At 53.5% G+C, this 19,287-nt stretch overlaps 1 protein-coding gene across 5 annotated transcripts in view; it reads right to left on the bottom strand.

The window, feature by feature from the left end:
- Positions 1–19,287, bottom strand: part of INPP5D (inositol polyphosphate-5-phosphatase D) — a 105,635-nt gene that overhangs the window by 61,484 nt on the left and 24,864 nt on the right. For all 5 annotated transcript variants that reach the window (XM_040972316.1, XM_040972315.1, XM_040972312.1 and 2 more), the window contains exon 3: positions 492–642. In XM_040972316.1, the coding sequence (XP_040828250.1) occupies positions 492–642 (151 nt within the window). The remainder of the gene's footprint in view (positions 1–491; positions 643–19,287) is intronic.

The following is a 19,287-nucleotide window of genomic DNA, read 5'->3' as shown; positions in this document are numbered from 1 at the left end:
TGCACAGGCACTGCGGTTTTCTTTGAGGAAGCAAGCCCCTTCCCAGGAGTGCTCTCGGCTGGCCACTCCCAGCCCCACATAACTTGAGAGCCTTCCCCACTCCCCAGGGTGTGAACCATAATAGAAAGCAGAGCCCTACTCGTCCTTCTACTTGGCACAGTGGCCCATGCACGACAAGGCACCTTCCGGCAGCTACATCAGCCAAGGACACACCCACACCAGTCACTGGCTCATCTGACCTTCAGACATCCGGAGAGGTGGTTAATATTCTCACTGCGTTTCAGAGAAGCTTAGTAACTTGCCTGGGGTCACACAGCTTTTCAGTATGCTGAGCCCAGAGCCTGTAGTCCCTGCGTGTCCTTAAACATCCCCACTGTGCACTCTCCCTGGGAGGAGAGACCCACCCCCACCCATCTACAAGCACTTGTGGGACTTGGAGCAGAGGAGGTGGAGGGATACCAAAAGCCACCCCTTTCCCCTCCTTGTCCTACCCGTGTCCTCCTCGGGCTCGTCCCCTGCATCTTCCTCCTCCAGGGGCACAGGGTACTGCAGGTGCGTCACCAGCCCCATGTTTTCCTTCTTGTAGAACTCGATGAGCTGGTCCAGCTTGGTGAAGAACCTCATGGGGACGCCTTCGGATGCCTGGGGACGGAAACCCCAAATAGGAAAGCACTGTCACCAGACGTCCCCCACCACGGAGGCCACCTGCCGCAGAGCCCCCCCGAGGCTGAGGGAGGGACCGTGACCCACAGAAGGCCCCAGGCACTGCCACCCACGCCCTCACATCCTGTAGCCAGCAGCTCCCAGGGGCCAAGCTGCAAAGGGCACACACACAATCACTTGAAAACTTTTTTCTTCCAGTTCTTTTTAAACCCAAATTATTTTTCAAGTATTTGGTCATAGTGCATTTTCATGCTTGCAAAGTCAGAAATCTGTATTGATTTTGGAAAAACAAGAAACCAGAACTTGTTTTCTTCTGTGTTGGATGAGGGGGAAGTTATTTTTGTTTTTCTCTCTCTCCACAAAGATCATGTATTTTTAAACACAAGAAAAAAAGAAACCCTCTATTTTGGCAGTTGCTTTGCCTTTATTTTGATTTTTTTTCTTTGTTGTCATTCTATTTTATTGAAGCTCAGGAAATGATCTAGCCAGACATCTGCCTGTGCGAATCTCGGTTGAGGATGACAGAGAAGAGGGATGGAGGTGCGTAGGTCGGGGGCTATTCAAAAACCCTGAGCCCAGGGCCTGGAGCCATAGCCTGGTGGCTGAATCCTTGCCTTACATTCTCCGAGATCCCATGTGGGTGCTGGTTCACAGCCCAGCTCTCTACTTCCCATCCAGCTCCCTGCCTGTGGCCTGGGAAAGCAGTCGAGGACAGCCCAAGGCCTTGGGACCCTGCACCCACGTGGGAGACCTGGAAGAGGCTCCTGGCTCCTGGCTTCAGATCAACTCAGCTCTGGCCATTGCAGCCACTTGGGTAGTGAACGAATGAACAGAAGATCTTTCTCTCTGTCTCTTCTTCTCTCTCTAAATCTGCCTTTCAAAAACAAACAAACAAACAAACAACAACGCTGAGCCCAGGCCCCTAGGCCCTCTGGCTGGCTAGAGGCCAGCACTGCTCCTACCAAGGGCCAGCTCTCACAGAGGCCCCACTCCCTCTCACGGGGGATGTCCCTCTGGCAGTTGGGGTGGTCGGATGGTGCCAGAGATCAGGGTCCCCATTCAGCATCTGGCTATGCCCCCTCAGTGCCCACGAGTTGCCCCTCCATCATTGTCACTACTACATAATCCTGTCCATGATTTCCATATCCAGCTGAGGAGCTGGGGGTCAGGGGCCCAGCTGCTTCCTGGGGAGCTGCCAGCTGTATGTTTGCTGCAGGGAGTAGGACCCAGTGCTTGCAGGGAACGAGGTTAACAGCCGGACGGTGTGGACTGGGAGGTCCTCCTCAGGAACATGAGCAGGCAGGATGTTGACGCGGGCACCTGCAAGTGAGGTTGACTGAGGAGGCTGCAGCTATGTCCTGGCCCGAGCATCTTTGGGGTTATAGGCAAGTGGGACATAATTAGACATGAGAGACTGGCCTGGGCGCTCCTCACACCTGCCACGAGCCCTCCCCATTGTGGAAGGTCAACTCCAGCTGTGGCGAGGACTTTAGCAGTGCAGACACACCTCGACCATCCACCTGTTATCCAGGCCTGCTCTCTCACCCTCTCTCATGTCTGCTCTCCATGTGTTTTATGTCTACTTTGCTCTGTACCTGTGTCTGAACCTGTGCAAGATGCGTGTGTGTGTGCGTGTGTGTGCGCAGATGTGCATTCCACGGCTTAAGCTACTGAGTACAGTTATAGATGGTTTTACAAAAGGGCTTGTTTATTCTTTGAAAATTCCCTTGTTTTCACCAAGCCTCCTGCTAAACCAGAAACCTCTGAGCAGCAGCAGCAGGTGCCGCCCCAGCAGGACCTTCTACAAAGTGACTCGGGCAGGTCTAAAGCCCAAAGGCAGCAACTTAACAGAAATAATAGTCTGGGCCCTGGATTCAGTTAGAGCAGCACGGTTGTCGCCTGTCCAAGAACTCAGCTGATGGCAGACAGGTCTTCGGAGGCATGGGAAGAGATGTCAAAGCACCCAAGAGAGTGGAAGGGGAGCTGAGGGTGCGTGGGGAGCGTGGATGGAAAAGAGCAGGTGAGCTCTGGGCCATTAAGGCTCACTGATGTTGAGTCACGTGTTGTCTCTGGCACCACTACAAAGCTGAGGCATACCCTGTGCCAGCACTGGCTGTAGGCGTGATCAATTTCAGAGATGTAAAACGTGTGGAAACAAGTGTTTGAGGCTTGAGGGAATAAGCTGTGTGCGAAGCAAGGCAGGGAAAGGTCACTGACAAGGAGACCTGGGAAGCCAGCTGATGACCCAGACACCAGGACATGGCTTGCATGTGGACTGACCACTTACAGGCCAAGGAGCCAGTGGGGAGCAGGCTGGGCTCGCACCAAAGGCAGTACAGCCGTCTGTTTTGAGGGATGGGTGGGCCAGCCAACAACGGCCACTGACACCCAGCAGGAGCACAATGGTTTGAGAGTGCCCCCTGGAATTCTCGTGCTGCAAACACCACCCGTCCTAGTTAGAGGATCTGGACGCCATCCCTTGGGAGACTCGCTCTGTCTCCCATGAGAAGATGCAGCACCACGGTCCCACCAGGCAGGGAGTGCTGTGCCAAGACTCCCCAGTCTCCAGGCCCTTTATGACACTCAGTTCCAGCAGCAGGAAGCCAACTAAGCTGGAGCAAAAGCCCCAGGGAGACCACTGCGCCCTTCTGTAGGAAGCAGATCTACAGCCGCTCCCACTTGAAGGGGCCACCTGCCCTGCAGGCCAAGGTGGGCAGGACGCTGCTCACAGACTCACAGAGAACAGTGAGCCTGGGCCCAGTGAGGCCCAGGTGAGGGATTCCTGGCAGAACCAGTGATATTTAAAGAACATTCTAGAACAGGAAGAGGAAGGCCCACAGGACCAATGCAGGGATTATGCAGGCGGCTGAGCTGGCCCAGACCAGAGTGGAATGGGGAGTGGGTCTAGATAGCTGGGCAGGGCAACCTTCCTCAGCTGGGCCCAGAAAGGGCACCCCATTGGGGCAGGGGCACCACCACAAAGGTGAGGTCAGACAGACCTCGCCAAGTCAAAGCTAGCAGCTGGGAGGAGGGCTTCTTGGTGGATAGCGTGTGGGCCAATGGGGGTTGTGGGGTCCTGCCTGCTGTGTGTCCCACTGTCAGGAGCCAGGTCTGCTCCTGGATCCTGCTGCAGGGCCTGCCACTGGAGGGGCACATCGGATTGCAGGTCCATGGATGTGTTGCACTGAGGTGACGATGGTCACCCTGGGCTGGCAGGAGAGACAGACAGGGAGGACCTGGTGTGAGCCGGGGACGGGGGAGGCAGGGAAGCATCAAGAGAGGGTGCAGTAGAGGGAAGCAGGGGGCTTCCCCAGCACATCTCCACAGGGTGGGGGCTCCCAGGATTGAACAGTGTCTGCCCATGACAAGACGGGCAGCAGTTGGGCAGGAAGCTGATGGCGCATGAACCTGCTGAGTTTAGAGAGTGTAGCGGGCAGGGTGGGGAGCATTCGTTATCACAATAAGACCAGACAACAGACAGGGACGAGAGCCCAGACAGGACCACCTGGTAAGAACTGGGGTTTTCTGGGGACTCCCCACCTCACCTCTCCTAGGGACGAGTCAGAATAGGAACTTCTCCCCCCGTGTGATCCCCCATCCTCCAGCAGCTGGCTGGGGCTCCTCTGGACCCAACCCAAGGGGAAAGCAAGGACAGGGGAGCATGTGTACGTGGGGGTGATGCAGTGTCCTGGGGCCTGCTGGGTGGACTGAGGGGGTGGCAGGAAATGGTCCTGTCGGGCCCAGAAGGCAGTGCCTGCCACACTTCCCACCAGAGTGGCAGCTGTACTGGCTTCCTGACAGTCTGGCCGCTAGACTGTTCCTCTTGCCGTCATCTTGAAACGGAGAAGGGAAGCTTGGAGGCCTGTGCTGACCATGTGTCGCCGCCAGGATCTGCGAGCTTAGAGCAGCAGTCCCTATGCTAGTCTCATTAGCCACCAACCCCTTCTGCTTCCTCCCCTGGCAATCTCCAGTCCTATGGAAAGTTCTGGGTACTTTTCAGCAACATCATTTCTCCAAAGATTCTGCAGACAGCTCCGCTGGCCTGGGCTCACCGTGTCTGTGTTCACCTTCCCAGGGAGCATGGGAAGCACAGAAGGAACAGGTCTCTTTACCCAAACAACACAGGGATGGCTGCTTTGAGAGATGCACGCATTGCATTAAGAGGATCTCATGGTCAAAAAGCTGTGGAGGCCAACAGGTGTCCACTGAAGCAGGTATCCGTTGATTGCCAAGTCAAGCTTAGCAGGGAAGTCTTCGGTCTTTTTGCTTGACACCTGAGCTCTCCCAGGGAGCAAGACCCCCTGGGGATAGGTTCCCAGCTTCAGCAGAGGGGCCTCCCATAACTCCAGGAGTCAGGAAAGGAAGACCTGGACAGTCTCTAAGCCAAAGGACAGCCACTGGCCAGACTGCTGGGGGCCCAGGAACATGGACTTGGAAATGGTCTAGGCCACAGCTTTCTGACTCCCTCCAGGGTACTGGATGTCTGGCTAGGGAGGGCAGAGCGCTGGACCAGCTGGAGTTTCCTGGGGAGTGGTTGTCATTTGCACACCACGTGCTGTCTCTCTGAATGGGGAAGTGAATGAGGACACAGCCCATCGGGTCCTGCGAGGTGCTGGGAAGCCCCTCCCGGAAGCTCTCCTAGCCTGCAGGTTACATTCAGCAGCGGCTCCAGCCACTCCAGACGGTTTTCAAATGATGGGCAAGCACTGAGAAGTGACCTTGCTCATTATCCCATGACACCTAAGTGTTATGTCAAGTCCGGAGGGTGAGGTCCCTTGTGATTCTTTAGGAGAGGAATGAGAATGGAGCTGCTTTGTGTGCAGGGGGAGCTAGGGGAGATGCTGGACCAGGGCGGCTGGGGACACGCTGAAGGCCGCAGAAACACGGGGGGAGGTGGCTGTAGCCCGTGCTGCTGGGACAGTGAGTACAAAGGCCAGCAGAAACACGGGGGGGAGCCAGCAGGTGCAACGTGGGCCCCAGGCCAGGCATCTGGGGTCCAAGGCTGCTGCACCCAGAGGACTTGCTCTGAGCCGTGACTGGCCCCGTGTCCTATGACACTCACTGCGGGTGGGTCCCACCGCCTCCTGAGCTCTGCCTCCAGCTCCCTCCATTTCTGTCAACTCCCGTCAGACTTTGCTTGTCTTGCGTCCTCTGGCCTGATCGCAACTTGTCACCACTTTCTCTCCAAATCTCATTCTGAGCCTCACAGACCCCAGTGAGTGAGAACAGAGGAGACAGAGCCACCAGGACCTCTGGAGCCCTGACAGGGTTGGGATTTTGAAGTGACTGTGCAACCAATAAAAGCCTCTGAGATCCCAGCTGGGTGAGTACATGTGTGTGTGTGTGTGCCTGCACATGTATGACAGTCACATATGTACTGTTGAAATATTGCTTTGGCTTTCGTGTGGGGAGGATGGAGGCAGGGGTCCTACCACCCACTCTAGTGCAGAGGGAGATAAGCAAGGATGGGGCTGGATGTGGAACAACCAAGGCACCTGTTAGCATACCCAAGAGGGGCACAGGAGGTGAGTCCTGGGTCTCCCTCCGGCTTTAACAGCCTGGCTGATGTCACTGACTTTTAAAGAATGGGGAAGCTGGATGGGATGAGGATGTGGGAGACCAGGCTTGGGAGCAGGTCAACTTCAGCCCCAGAAATCCCTCTGCAGCCTCAAAAGACGACTCAGGGGGCCCTGTGGGTTAAGCCACCCCTTGCGACTCCCACTTCCCACATGGCGCTGCCAGGTTGAGACATGGCTGCACCCTTTCTGCTCCAGCTGCATGTTAACGAGCCTGGAAAGTAGCGGATGGTGGCCCAAGTTCTTGAGTCCCTGCCACTCTTCTGGGAGATCTGAATGGATTCCCAGCTCCTGACTTCAGCCTGGCCCAGCCGTGGTCGTTTCATCCATTTGGAGAGTGAACCGTTGACTCAGTCTCTCTCCTCTATTTCCCCTTCTTTTTTTTTTTTTTTTAGAGAGATATATTTATTATTTTTATTGCATAGTCAAATAGATAAATACAGCTTTTTAAAAAAGATTTACTTTTTTTAACTACAAAATCAGATATACAGAGAGGAGGAGAGACAAAGGAAGATCTTCCATCTGATGATTCACTCCCAAAACAGCCACGATGGCTGTAGCTGCGCCAAACCAAAGCGAGAAGACCAGAGCCTCTTCTGGGTCTCCCACGCGGGTGCAGGGTCCAAAAACTTTGGGCCATCCTCGACTGCTTTCCCAGGCCACAAGCAGGGAGCTGGATGGGGAGTGAGGCTTATGGGATTAGAACCGGCGCCCATATGGGATCCCAGCGTGTGCAAGACAAGGACTTCAGCCACTAGGCTACTGTGCTGGGCCCCTCTTATTTTCTTTATTGTTCTTCCTTTCTTCAGATTGACAGATAAGTAAGTAAATGAATAAATAAATGTCTGAGAAAGGAAAGCTCTTCCTCTTTCCTTCTCTTCTTCTCTCTCTTTTAACACACTCCACTGGGCCGAGCGAGAGTCAGGTCTCAGGGGAAGGCAGAACCAGGATAGGGACACAGCCAGGATAAGGAAGTGGTCAGTATCTTGGAAGCCTGTACAGTTAGGCCATGCAGATAGATGGATCAGGGGAGGCAGAGTAGGAGCGTGACCTGCATATGGGGAAACAACCATGTAATGACACATACACCGAGGAACGGGAGCCAGGCTGTCAGGAGGGAGTGTGCCTGCAGGAGCTCTGTAGTGTGGCTGGAATGGGAAGCATGTGTAACAACTCAGGGGTTTATTTAGTTCATATACAAGTAGACACAGGGCTGAGAATACATGTGTGTACATTCACATGTGGTTCCTATGAATATATGTCCCATGTACATACAATACCATTTCCCATGCACACACATACACACGTGCACACTTCCATAGCTCAGTCTGTAGAGCAGACCCGGAAGTAGCAACAGCCCCATAGCAGGTGCACCTGCTTCTCTTATCCCTAACCACCTTTCCCCACTAAGCAGAACTAGAGCCCCTTTGAGAAATCGCTGATTCCAGCAGCCCCTAAGATTAAGTACTGAGAAAGCACCGCGGGAGCCCGGGACACCTGTTGCCACAGAGTAAGGGCCTGCTCCCGCCGTGATGGGCATACGGGTGCCCAGCGGAAGTTGGAACATCAGAATGCACAACAGAGGTAGTCACCATCTATTGACTGACACACAACAGGCGTCAGTCTGTGCACAGGCAGACAGCCGAGAAAGGAAGGCTCTCCCACAGCGGAACGCCAACTGACTGGGCAAGGGATGATGGAAACACAGAGTCACCGTCTGGCATCTGGTCCAGGCAAGAATCATCAGTGAATGCTGCGAGGCCGTGGGTGCGGACGTCAGGAGGAATCGCAGGGCCACAAGCTGCCCCAGGGAAAGGGCAGCTCTCCAGGCTGGCAGGCACCGCCTTAACCAAGTTCTCACGGTCTGGTAAAGGGACAGGATGGCTCTGTAAGCCTTCTTGGCCGGAGCTGGGGAAGAACTCAGCACCATCGCTAAGCCCTCCTGCCTTCCAGGAACATCTGCCAAGCCCATATCAGGTGACTGTATTCAGAGCAATTAGCTTGTTCTCTTGACAAATGCCAAGGTCATGAGTGACAAGGAGCTGCACCTGGCTCATGGGTACTCAAAGGAGGTGACACACAACCAATCGAGGGTTGAGGCTGGGTCCCAGGACTGGCCAGGGTAGGTGGTAGTTGGGAGAAGGTAGGGAACATATGTTTAGGCACAACTGTCTTCACTCAGTTTCTGTGGCTGTAACAGGACACATGGGTCCAGGTAGTTTATGAAGAACTGAGCTGTGTTTGGGCCTGTGGTTCCGGAACCTGGGAAGTCCGAAAGGATGGTACCCCAAGAGGACTCTCCTGCTGCTTGTTGAAAAGGGCAAGGGCAGTAGGCATGTGTGAAGGAGAGGGCACGTGGGGCCTCCCGCCTTGGCAACAGCCTGCTCTCACCTTGGCCAGCTGGAGAGCAAGCCTTGTTACTGTGAGGTGAGCGCTGAGCTCTCCTAACAACCTATTGCTTAAAACTCCACTTCTGTCCCACCCCTCAAAAAAAAATCCCTCAGAGGCAGTCACAGTTCAACATGAGTTTTTGCTGGCAACAAGTGACATCCCAACACGGCAAGAGTTATATAGAATTTATATAGACACCCAATAATACATGCGGATATCTCTATGATGACTAACGGAGGACAGGCACTTGGTACAGTGGTCTAGGATGGATACACCGCATCCTACACTGCATTACCTGTCTTCAGTCCCAACCTCTCCACTTCGGATCCAGGATCCCACTAATGTGCACCCTAGGAGGCAGCAGGCGATGGCTCAAGCACTGGGTCCTCGTCACCCATCTCAGAGACTCGGATCGAGTTCCAGGCGGCTTTGAGCTGACCTAGCACCGGTTGTTTTGGGCACCGAGGGAGTGAAGCAGCAGATGGAAGACCCTCCTCTCTCCTTTTCCAATACGAACATTATTGCAGAAATTCAAGTAGAGTCTGAGTAACAGTAATAGTTTACCCACATTAATTTCTCGATTTTGACGGGTGAAGGTAGTGGACTAGGACAGAGTCCTTATCGTTCAGGAGAAATATGTTGAAATATTTGGGGACGAGGAAGCATAATCCCCAGCTTGCCTTCTAAGGGGTCCGAAGAACAGCAAGGGCGATGCGAGAGAGAATCATCAACTCAGAATGCTGGCTGTGGGCTGGGAACAGGCACCCAGGTACACAGGCCATTTTGTGTAGCCTTAAAAAAATCCCAAGTCAAATTACTTTCAATATTAAAAATTTTTTTTTTAATGCATTGAGGCTGCAAGTGGTGTGTGTCTTCATTTGAATGCAGGTTAGACACAGTGTACTCAGCAAGACAGCAGAGTAAGAAGTCTGGCAGTCAACATGGGTTATGCATTAGTATACACACAGACAAAAGAGACAGATTTTTTTTTTCATCCTACCAAAAAACACCACAGGTCTGTGCATTTCTAGATTCTGGATGAAAGCAGTGCTTGGTTCACGCTAATGTTACAGAGGCACCAAGCATAAAGACAGAACTTCAGGGAGTGCACATAGCCCAGCCTGAGTGGATGGAGGGCAGTGGGTGGCAACAGTCCAGGCAAGCAGACAGCTCACCTGAGGCCAACATGTGCTGCTTAGGACAGCACTAGTTCACCTGTGCAGGTGTTAGGGGCCAGGGACAGATCATGGACAAGTGGGTAAGACAGAGCTGGGCTCTGGCAATGATTACATCCATTGATACAATGCCATGAATCTGATTCAAGTGAGAGCTGGTCCTTGTAACCTTCTGTGAGTTGTACTAGGAAGAGAATCCAGCAATGGGGTTTGAGGCTGTGGCTTTGGGAAGCGATGAGGTTGCATCAGGGAACAGAGCCCTGGATGAATCCTAGAGGCTCTGTAAGGAGAGGTGGCAGACAGACACCTGCACTCCCTGACCCTTGTTAAAAGATGTCTGTACAACCGTAGGTCTCTGCCAGGCAAGAGACCACCACCAGAGGTTGAGCCAGTGGTGCCTGCTTGATGTGAACTTAAGACTCGTGAATGAAAAGATGCCTCTTTACAAGTAGTCTGTCTCAGGCATTTCATTATAGTAACAAATGCTGACACAACTGTGGAGCAAGGTCTTGTTCTGTTGCTGGGAGAAGGGAGCAGCAGAATGAGGACTGGGGGGGCTTTGGTGGGTCTTTGGGTCAGGTGGAGGCCATGCACAAGACAGGAGGCTGACCTCTCTCTGCCACATAGAACGTAATAGTCCAGTGGCAGGTAGCTTTGGCACCTGGCACAGAGCCCAGGATGGGGCAGGGACTTGATGTTCTTGTGGTATGGGGTGGGGAGCAGTAGAAGCTTTTCAGGGCAAATGAACCATGGGACTGATGAAGGTGGAGGGGGCCATTCTCTGTCTCAGAATTATTTGTGGGAACTTTCAAGGAGTCCAGTTTAGCTGCCATAATGCCTACAGATGGCCCAGCTCTAGCGCTCTAGCTCAGGGGGCTGTGACTGGCATTGTGGGGAAAGGAAGGGGATGGTGTGGACATGAGTTCTTCCCTCTCGGCCCTGGTCCTTGCTTGGGGGCACCAAAGAGTCTTGTGTGCCAGCCCTTCAGGATGGTGGCAAGGGCACAGCTCCCTGCTGCTTGCCTCATGTCAGCAGCAGGGGAGGGTGCCTTCAAGGGGATATCTGAACCTCCATGGCTCTTCCCAGCGGAGTCTGCCTCTCAAATGGAGATTAAACATCTGGGGAGGGGGGGAAGTGAGGCAAAGAGGAAGATCACCATCATCAAATACCAGGTGTGGGGCCAGGTGTGCTGCAGCTAATGCTGCAGATGGGTGTGGCATCCCTCACTTAGGGGTGAGAAAACAGAACTCAAAGATGGCATACAACTTGCCTGGGTGCCCAAGGGGGTGAGAATAGGAGGTGGGGATGGTGTGTATGTGTGTGTGTGTACATGTGTGTACGCGTGCTGGGGACATTGAGGGATCCATGCTCTTTCTCGCCAGAAGAGAGCCAGCTCTTGGGACAGGAGGCGCTAAGGACTGTCAGCTCAGAAGGGGCCAGGTGGCTAGAGATACTTGGCCTGCTAGTGTTCAGTGAGAAATGGGTGGTGTGAAGCTGTGCACCGAGGGGGCAGGCTGGGGGAGTCTGTATCCTGGGTGGCGGCTGGCCCAGCTGGGTGCTGTGTGGGTGGTGGTGGGGGCCAGAGGGCTGGCTCTTGCTTTCCAAGGCACAGACCTATCTTTGCTGATCCACACTAGGACAGGATCCCTAAACCACATGTCTGGGGGCTTGGCTTACACCAAGCTTGCTCAGGGTAGTTAGTGCATATGCAAGAAGGAAGTGGGGCAGCAGCCATGGGGAGGAGACACAGAGCTTCCTAGCAAAGAGGAAACTGGGTGCCACCCACACGCAGCTGGTGCCCACAGGACGGGGCGTTCCTGCCCCAGACACTGCACTCTTCCCTCGCTCCCACTGAGCATCAGGCTCCCCAGCACAGGCCGCCTGGGTCTACCAGACCCAGACACTGGCAGGCTGGGGTCTCCCTCCACCTCTTCAGCTTGTCTCTCATGTGGCTCTGCCTCCACCCCCCCCCCCCCAGCAGAGTCTACACTTGCTTCTCCACTGAGCTGTTGCCTGATTCTCAGAGCTGGAATCCACGCCTGCAACTGGCACAGCCTTCAGCCTTGAGTGGCCTCCTTGGGGCTTGCTGCCCCTCTTACCACCCCCCCTTCAGCACCCATGGCAACAGGCCTCCCACTGCACCCTCATGCTGGGACCCTCTCAGAGTAGCTCAATCTCAGACTCACCTAGGTTTGTTCTAGCCCCCGAGCTGGGCTCCCCAGCAGGGCGTGGGAGTCACAGGGCCCCCAAAGCCCAGCCATTCGTGCTCTCACACCCATGTCATGGGAGTCCATGTTAAGTGCTGGTGAACGGTGCCCATCAGGTGCTGTGCACTCCTCCCATCCAAGGCACTGCAGGCTGGCAGGCAGGCTTTTGACAACGTAACAACTCTGGGTGTGACTTCTGAGGCCTCTCTGGTGTCACACGGTAGGAGCCAGAGGCCGGGGGACAGCCATGCTCTGTCACACAGAGGCTGGCATGTGGAGGACACCCTCACCTGGAGACCTCAGGACAAGGTAGATTCTTTGTCACTGGAGGCACAGCTACGAACCTACGCCTCACACCCAGTACCCCAGTGTGGGCAGTGGTCAACACAGAACACTTCTCCCACCTCGTCCTCTGTGCAGACCCCCCGGGACCATCTGGGAACCCCCTCTTTCCCCACTGTGGCCCCCAGAGCAGCTCTCGCCCCAGCAGCCTGTCCTGTGGTCACCAATCACAGAAATTATCACCCAAGGGGAGCCCCACCACCCACCCTGTGCACCCTAGCAGGCAAGAGGAGGAGCCTGGGAGTTCAGGGCCCTCGTCATCAAAGGACCCACGTGGGGCTGGGATGCAAAGGAAGGAGTTGGCTTGGCCAAAAGAGGAGGAGGGGCAGCCTAGTGGGCTGGTCCAAGGGAGCAGCAAGGGCCTGCCGCTAATATAGATACATGATTTTCACAACGCACAACGTAGGTGGCTCCTCCCAGGGTGGAATTCTGGGCCCCCACCAAGGCATCCACTTCTAAGGGGTGCTGGTGCTTTGCTTCTGAAGGCTTGCGCTCCAACTGCCAACAGTTGTCCTAGACCCTGGAGCCTCCACCCTCTCGTGGAGATCCCTGAGGGACCATGGGAAAGGCCCATGTTCCTGTCCCTGCCCAAGGTAGCCAAGCATGCCTAGAGTGTGTGTGTGTTTGTGTGTGTGTGCGGGCGCGCATGAAGCCCAGCTCCTTGGCCCCACGCAAAGCAAACTCAGAGCTCCCTATGGGATCAGGTTGGGGTTGAAGCTCCTCCTGAAAGGGTGCCTGGGCATGGCTTCTCCTGCTCGCCAGGTCTCGGTCCCAGCTCCCTTGTTAATTTGTTCTGTGAGCCTTAGATTCTTTTTTTTTTTTTTTTTTTAGACTTTATTTTAGTTACTTGAAAGGCAGAGAGAACACACACAGAGAGATTCAGAGATCTCCCACCCACTGCTTCACACCCCAGATGCCCACAGCAGTTAGGGCTGAGCCAGGGCAAAGCCAGGAGCTTAGGTGTCCCACGTGCTTGGCAGGGACCCAAGTGCTCAAGCCATCCTCTGTGCCTTGCAGGGTGTGCATTAGCAGGAAGCTGGGGTCAGCAGAGCCAGCTGCTCTAACCCAGCCACTTTGCTGTGGGACACAGGCTGATTGCTAAGCTAAACACCTCCCAAAGCCGAGGTCTGAGGGAATGTGACCCAGGCACTCAGTTCTCAGAATTAGCCCTTGCGCCCATTCATCTTGAGCCCTCCCTCAATGGCTCAGCCAAGGCCTCACGCCACGCCCTTCGCCTCAGGCACGGACCAGAACACCGCCTCTCCACTGCCGAGCTAAGGAGACAACAAACCCACAGCTGCCTCATTCTCCTCCCTCCTCCCTCGACACAGCTGCCCCTGAGGACCACTGCCCCTCCTCCCCGGCTCTGCCCTCTCCTCCCACCAGACCATGTACTCAGCGCACGTCCAACCTGCACACATCACTCCAGAGTCCCCTTCTGCAGCTGGTCCTCCAGCCCCATGAGTCCTTGAGCCTCCTAAATGAGATCGCATGCACTCAGAAACTCCAGCTTTTAGGGCACAACATGAATCATGTGCTTACCTCCAGCACAGAGAGGGAATGAATGAAAGGTCAAAACTATCTGAAGACTCCACTTTACTCAAGGCTGTGTCAGTCTTCCCATCTCACAGGTGAAGAAATGGACAGAGGGAGGGACCAAGGGACTCGCCCTGCAAGAGATGGTGTCCGACTCTGAGGACCTCGCCCCTTCAGCCCAGCTCGTGTGTTCTGCCTCCTCTGATATGAGATCTGAACTCCATTTGAAGCCCTTCTTGTCTGATGGACACTGGACATGGGAAAGCCTCCTCTCTTCCCCATGTATCTGTGTGGGATTAAGGCTCCTCGGAGCAGAGCCCAGTGTGGCCACTCTACAGAGCAAACAGCAACATCTACGTATCCAACCTGCCACCAAGAACCATTCCTCCAGCTCCCCCACCCCTCACCCCCCTGCCAGGGCTTGCCCAGGCTTACTTAGCCTCACTTGCTTTGGTCATCACTACAGATTTTCCTGTAGTGGCAAAGAACTGAAGGGAACTGAGTGAGTGGATGGAGGAACTCAGCCCAGGTGTACACCGTGTGCTCCCAGCAGCCTGAGCAGAACCTGATGTCTATGGAGCAGCCTTGGGGGATATTTCTAAGGTGCAAGACAGAACAAGAGCAATGCATCACCCTGGCTATCTAACAATGCATACACATAGCACAGTACAGGTTGTTAGTGTTTAAGGTTAAGCCGACTTCCACATCCAGCAAAGATGCTAAGACCTACCTTACTCTCAGCTAGCAAGAGCCATTGTCATTACAGAGCACCCGCTAGATGTTCCGTGTGCTAATGCACTAGGTGGTCCTGTCTTTTAGGTGAGCCCACTGGATACACGGAGGAGTACATCACAAGACGAAGACAGAAGAAGGGACAAGTAGGAAAAAATGTCCTCCTCCAGCGAGGGAGAAGGAATAAGGCAGCACCAAATTAAAATAGCATAAATAAGGGACCTGGGAATAGAAGGGCTGTGAGCAATGCAGAGGGCATTAAGGATCTGTCTGACTCCTAGGGCCTGGTGCCAGTCCCCTCCCCCCACCCCCACACACACGGTCCCGGAGGCAAGCAGGGCCCGGCCACCACAAGCAGGAGCTGGGCACACTCTGCCAGTGCAGGTGGGTACTGGCTCCCATTGGCTTCAGCTGCCACCTCCCAGGCCAGTCATTAAATATGGCCATGGCAACTGCTCAGGGATCCATGCCAGGAGCATTTATGCCGTGGCAACTGGCAAAGCAGGGCCTCACTTTCCTCGTTGGAGAAGTGCTTGTCTGGTGCTTAACCTCTTCATGCGGGCCCATGACATTCCCCACATTGGCAAAACTGTCCCCTGTTCACCCGTCCTTCCTGCTCCAGGATCCCCTCACCCCCAATCCTGAGAGAACAGCATCACCTCAGAAGCCACACGGCTGATGCTGTGCCCATGGGAGGGCTGGGGTGCAGAGGGCACAGGAAGGGCATTAGCATTCAGTGAGCATGCTTCCCATTCACATACAGCACTGCTCAAAGCTGCTTTGATGGTCAAGGGGATTGTCTGAAACCAAGGAATCCAGGAAGGGACAAACTGCTGGTGGCCAGTAGCAATGACAACTGTGGGTCCTCCAGCTTCCCATGGGCGCTGGGGTATGGGAGGGGTAGGGGTTAGGTGAATAGGAGTGACAGGCAGCTCAGAGTCCCCATCACAGGGAAACTGAATGTCTGGAGGCACCTTTTGCTCAGAGGAAGTGAGGCAGGTGCTGCTATGGCATGGGATTGAAGCCCAAGGCAGAGACATGGGCTATGCCACACCTGCTCATGTGCCACCCTCACCCCAGGGAGGAAGTGGCCGCTGCTGAGGCTCCCCCAGAAGGATTCAGGTGTCTGGAGAAAGAGCTCAGAGGCGGTTCCTGGCAGGAAGGCAGGCAGGCCGGGAAAGCTATGGGTCTCCCTGTAGGTACCATGGGTTATTCTGCAGTTCACAGTTGGTCAACATTCAACCTAGGCAAGATTCTAGGTGAGGTTCTAGGTCAAGGACACGAAGCAAAGCAAGCTGGAGCACTGGGGGCAAGGCAGCCAGGCAAGCCTGTTTGTCCAATTCCGAGGACACAGGAGAAAGCCAAGGTGCCCTTGTCTGCCACATACACCAAACAAAGGCGTTCCTGCTGGGACAAGCTCATGGCTCCATTACCAGGGAGGTAATGAAAATGAATGGAACAGCCTGAGAGACAGGCAATGGAGAAAGAGGAGGACTGTGGCACACCAGACAGAAATGACCCCCTGGAAGACAGAAGCTGTCACTCAGCTCCAGTTAGATCACCATGGAACAGAATGAGTCGGGCCCAGAGCACTGGCACAGCAGGTTGGGCTGCCCCTTGCAATGCTGACATCTCAGGTGGGTGCCAGTTTAAGTCCCAGGTGCTCCACTCCAGCTCCATGCTACTGTGCCTGGGAAAGCAATAGAGGATGGCTCAAAATGCTTAGGCCCCACCCTCACCTGGGAAACCCAGATGGAGTTACAGGTTTTGGCTTTGTCCCAGCCCCAGCTGTTGGCAGCCATCTGGGGAGTGAACCAGAGGACGAAAGATCTCTGTGTGTGTGTGTGTGTGTGTGTGTGTGTGTGTGTGTGTGTGTGTGTCTCTATGAAACTCCGCCTTTCAAATAATTTTTTTAAAAAAGGTCTGAGACTATCAGATTGCCATGTTTTTCTTTCATTTAACACTTCTATTTATTACTATTTGAAAGGGAGTGAGAGTGAGAGAGAGAGAGAGAGATCTGCTAGCTCACTCCCCAAATGTCTACACAAAGCTAGGACTGGACCAAGCCAACACTGAGGACCTGGGACTCAATCTAGACTCTGACATGGATGGCAGGGACCCAGGGGTTTGAGCCATCATCTCCTACCTCCTAGGCTGCACAATAGTGGGGAACTGTACCAGAAGTGGAGTAGCTAAGACTCAAACCAGTTACTCCAACATGAGATCTGTGCATCGCTACTGGTGACTCAATGCCAAACATCTCCCCCAGATCTTCAACATTTTCAAGGGGAGCTGAAAATTACAGCATACAAAAGTTCCCAGATTTTCAAAAATGCTTTTGAGTGATTTACATGTGGAGCAAACAGAGCATGAAGTTAATTCCACATATAAGAGGTGTGTTGAGCAACTGCCAGAACCAGCATGAGGCAGACCCCAGCAGCCTGGAGTTACAGGCAGAGTTCAGCCAGGCGAGGTTTAGGGAGGCCTATTCAAAGTCCTGAGGCCAGCTTAGCAGGAGCACACGCAAGAGATGACTGTGTCATTGGAGTTGAGGGCAAATGGATTGTGAGACCAGAGCACGGTGTGGCTGCTTCGACTCCTAGCATCTGATAGGCTGTACGCACGGAAGCTGTGGATTCTAAGCTCTCCCTTCAGGAAGGACGATACCAGACAGAGTGCAGCATAAGACGAAGGTCTGGAATGGGTGAAGGATTGATTGGAGGGGCTTAAGCCCAAGGCACCTCAGTAAACCTGCTTGGTTCCTGCTATAGCTGTGTGCCTCTCAAGTAGAGTTGAAATCCAGGAGTGGATCAGAAGGCACATTGCCATTCTGGTTAAGCAACACTCTGGAGATAGTCACAGCTTTCAAGAGATGCAGCCCAGACCACTATCCACAGCATCACACCTCAAAGAGAAGTCCCTCCAGTGGTGAGCCAGCTCACAGACCCTGGCACCTGCACTCAGCTATGCCTGTCTGCTTCCTGCCCCAGTGCTGGTCCTATGTGGGCACCCGGGGTAGATGCCCTTCCCTGTCCCACCTGTCTCACTCCTTCTGGAACGCACATCCTTGGAGGTAAGAGCAAGGCATCAGAGAGCACCTGGCTATGGACATATTTTCTTGTGTGGTGGGGGCCCGGCCAGCACAGAACCAACAGCCAGCACACAGGTTCTGTGTGTCTGTGTGTCTCCCCCTCCAGTGCACTGGCTGAAGCGAGAAGACACATCCATCCTGAGTGGCATGCAACAAGATCGAAAGAAGCCAAAGGAATGAATCCCGAAACAAAGAAATCTAACAGATGATTCCAAAAGATCAGAGCATGCTGCAGCATCTACCACTAATCAACACATTGCACAGGAAAGATTCTGTTCACAAAAGCAACTGAAACTATATCATGCCCAGTAACAGGGCAGCTGGAAGAACTGGACTGGTCCCTCAGTACCTGTGGGAAACTGGCTCCTGGGCTCCCAAGGGTACCAAAATGCAAGGACACTCAAGTCCCTTGTGCAGTATTTGCAAGTGACCCAGTGCACCATAAATGTTATGGAAATGTGGCCATCCTATATTTATTCAGGAAATAATGATGAGGAAAAGAGAAGTCCCTGTGTGTGCAGCAGTGTATTCAGTATAGTCACACACTTTCTCTAAGGTATTCTCAATCCATGGCTGGTTGAATTTGCAGAACCCATGATGTGAGGAGCCAAGAGATCTGGAGAAAGTAGAAAAGAGATGAACAAGAAAATCTGAATACATGGAGAGATACTGTGATCTCCAACAGAAAGAAGCGCTGTTACAAAGGCCTGGATGCTCTTCCAATCACCCACGATTTCAACACTAGGACATAAAATTCCAGGGGAGGGTTTTTGGGAACTTGACAAGCTGATGATGCATTTACTTGGAAAACAAAATGCAGGGAAGAATAGTGTAGGCCACACAGAAAAACATACCATGAAAGCAGTGATAGAAAACACCCAACAGGAGCAGGAATGCATCAGCCGATCAATCAGAAAAGGGGAGTCCAGAGTCAGTGTGGGACCATGTGGCAAGTTGGCATCTGACGTGAAGGTGCTGTGACAGGGAAAGGGGGCTTTACTTAACTTCGTGGGCAGGTGTTGTTATCCACTTGGAGGTGCAGTTATGTCCCCTACCTCATACCAAACGTAAGAAGAGGTAAGTAGCCAAACATGAAAACATATTTTTGAGTTAGAAGAAAGTATTTTCTCTGTTACGTGTATGGAGGTAAGTGACAGATAACCTAGCTTCTTCAAAACACTTGACTGCCCATTGTATTGACTTACTTAGTTCACTTATTTTATTTATTTAAAATGGAGGGACAGAGGGAGAGAGAGCCCTCAGATACCTAACAGAGCCTGGGACTCAATGTGGGTGTGGCATGAGGGTGTCATGGACTCGACTGTGTGACCCACCACCTGCTCTCAGAGGGCCATCTCAGCAGGAGTGGGGCCAGGGGACTGGGCGAGCGGGTGACGGGTGTCCCACTGCCTCCAACGCCAGCACCTTTAACATTCACATGGCAAATCAACCATAAACAGCCTGAAGAAGAGGAAGGGCAGACTGGAAGAAAGCGTCCACCACGTAACTAACTAAAAACTTAATGTACAAAATGTATAGAGGTTGGTTGCTTTTTTTTTTTTAAGTGAACCAGA

Source organism: Ochotona curzoniae, unplaced genomic scaffold (assembly GCF_017591425.1).
Source record: "Ochotona curzoniae isolate NIBS_2020 unplaced genomic scaffold, NIBS_Ocur_1.0 contig_2294, whole genome shotgun sequence".
NCBI lineage: Eukaryota > Metazoa > Chordata > Mammalia > Lagomorpha > Ochotonidae > Ochotona > Ochotona curzoniae.
Note: the sequence above shows the minus strand (reverse complement) of the source record. Positions and strands in the feature narration are given on the sequence as shown.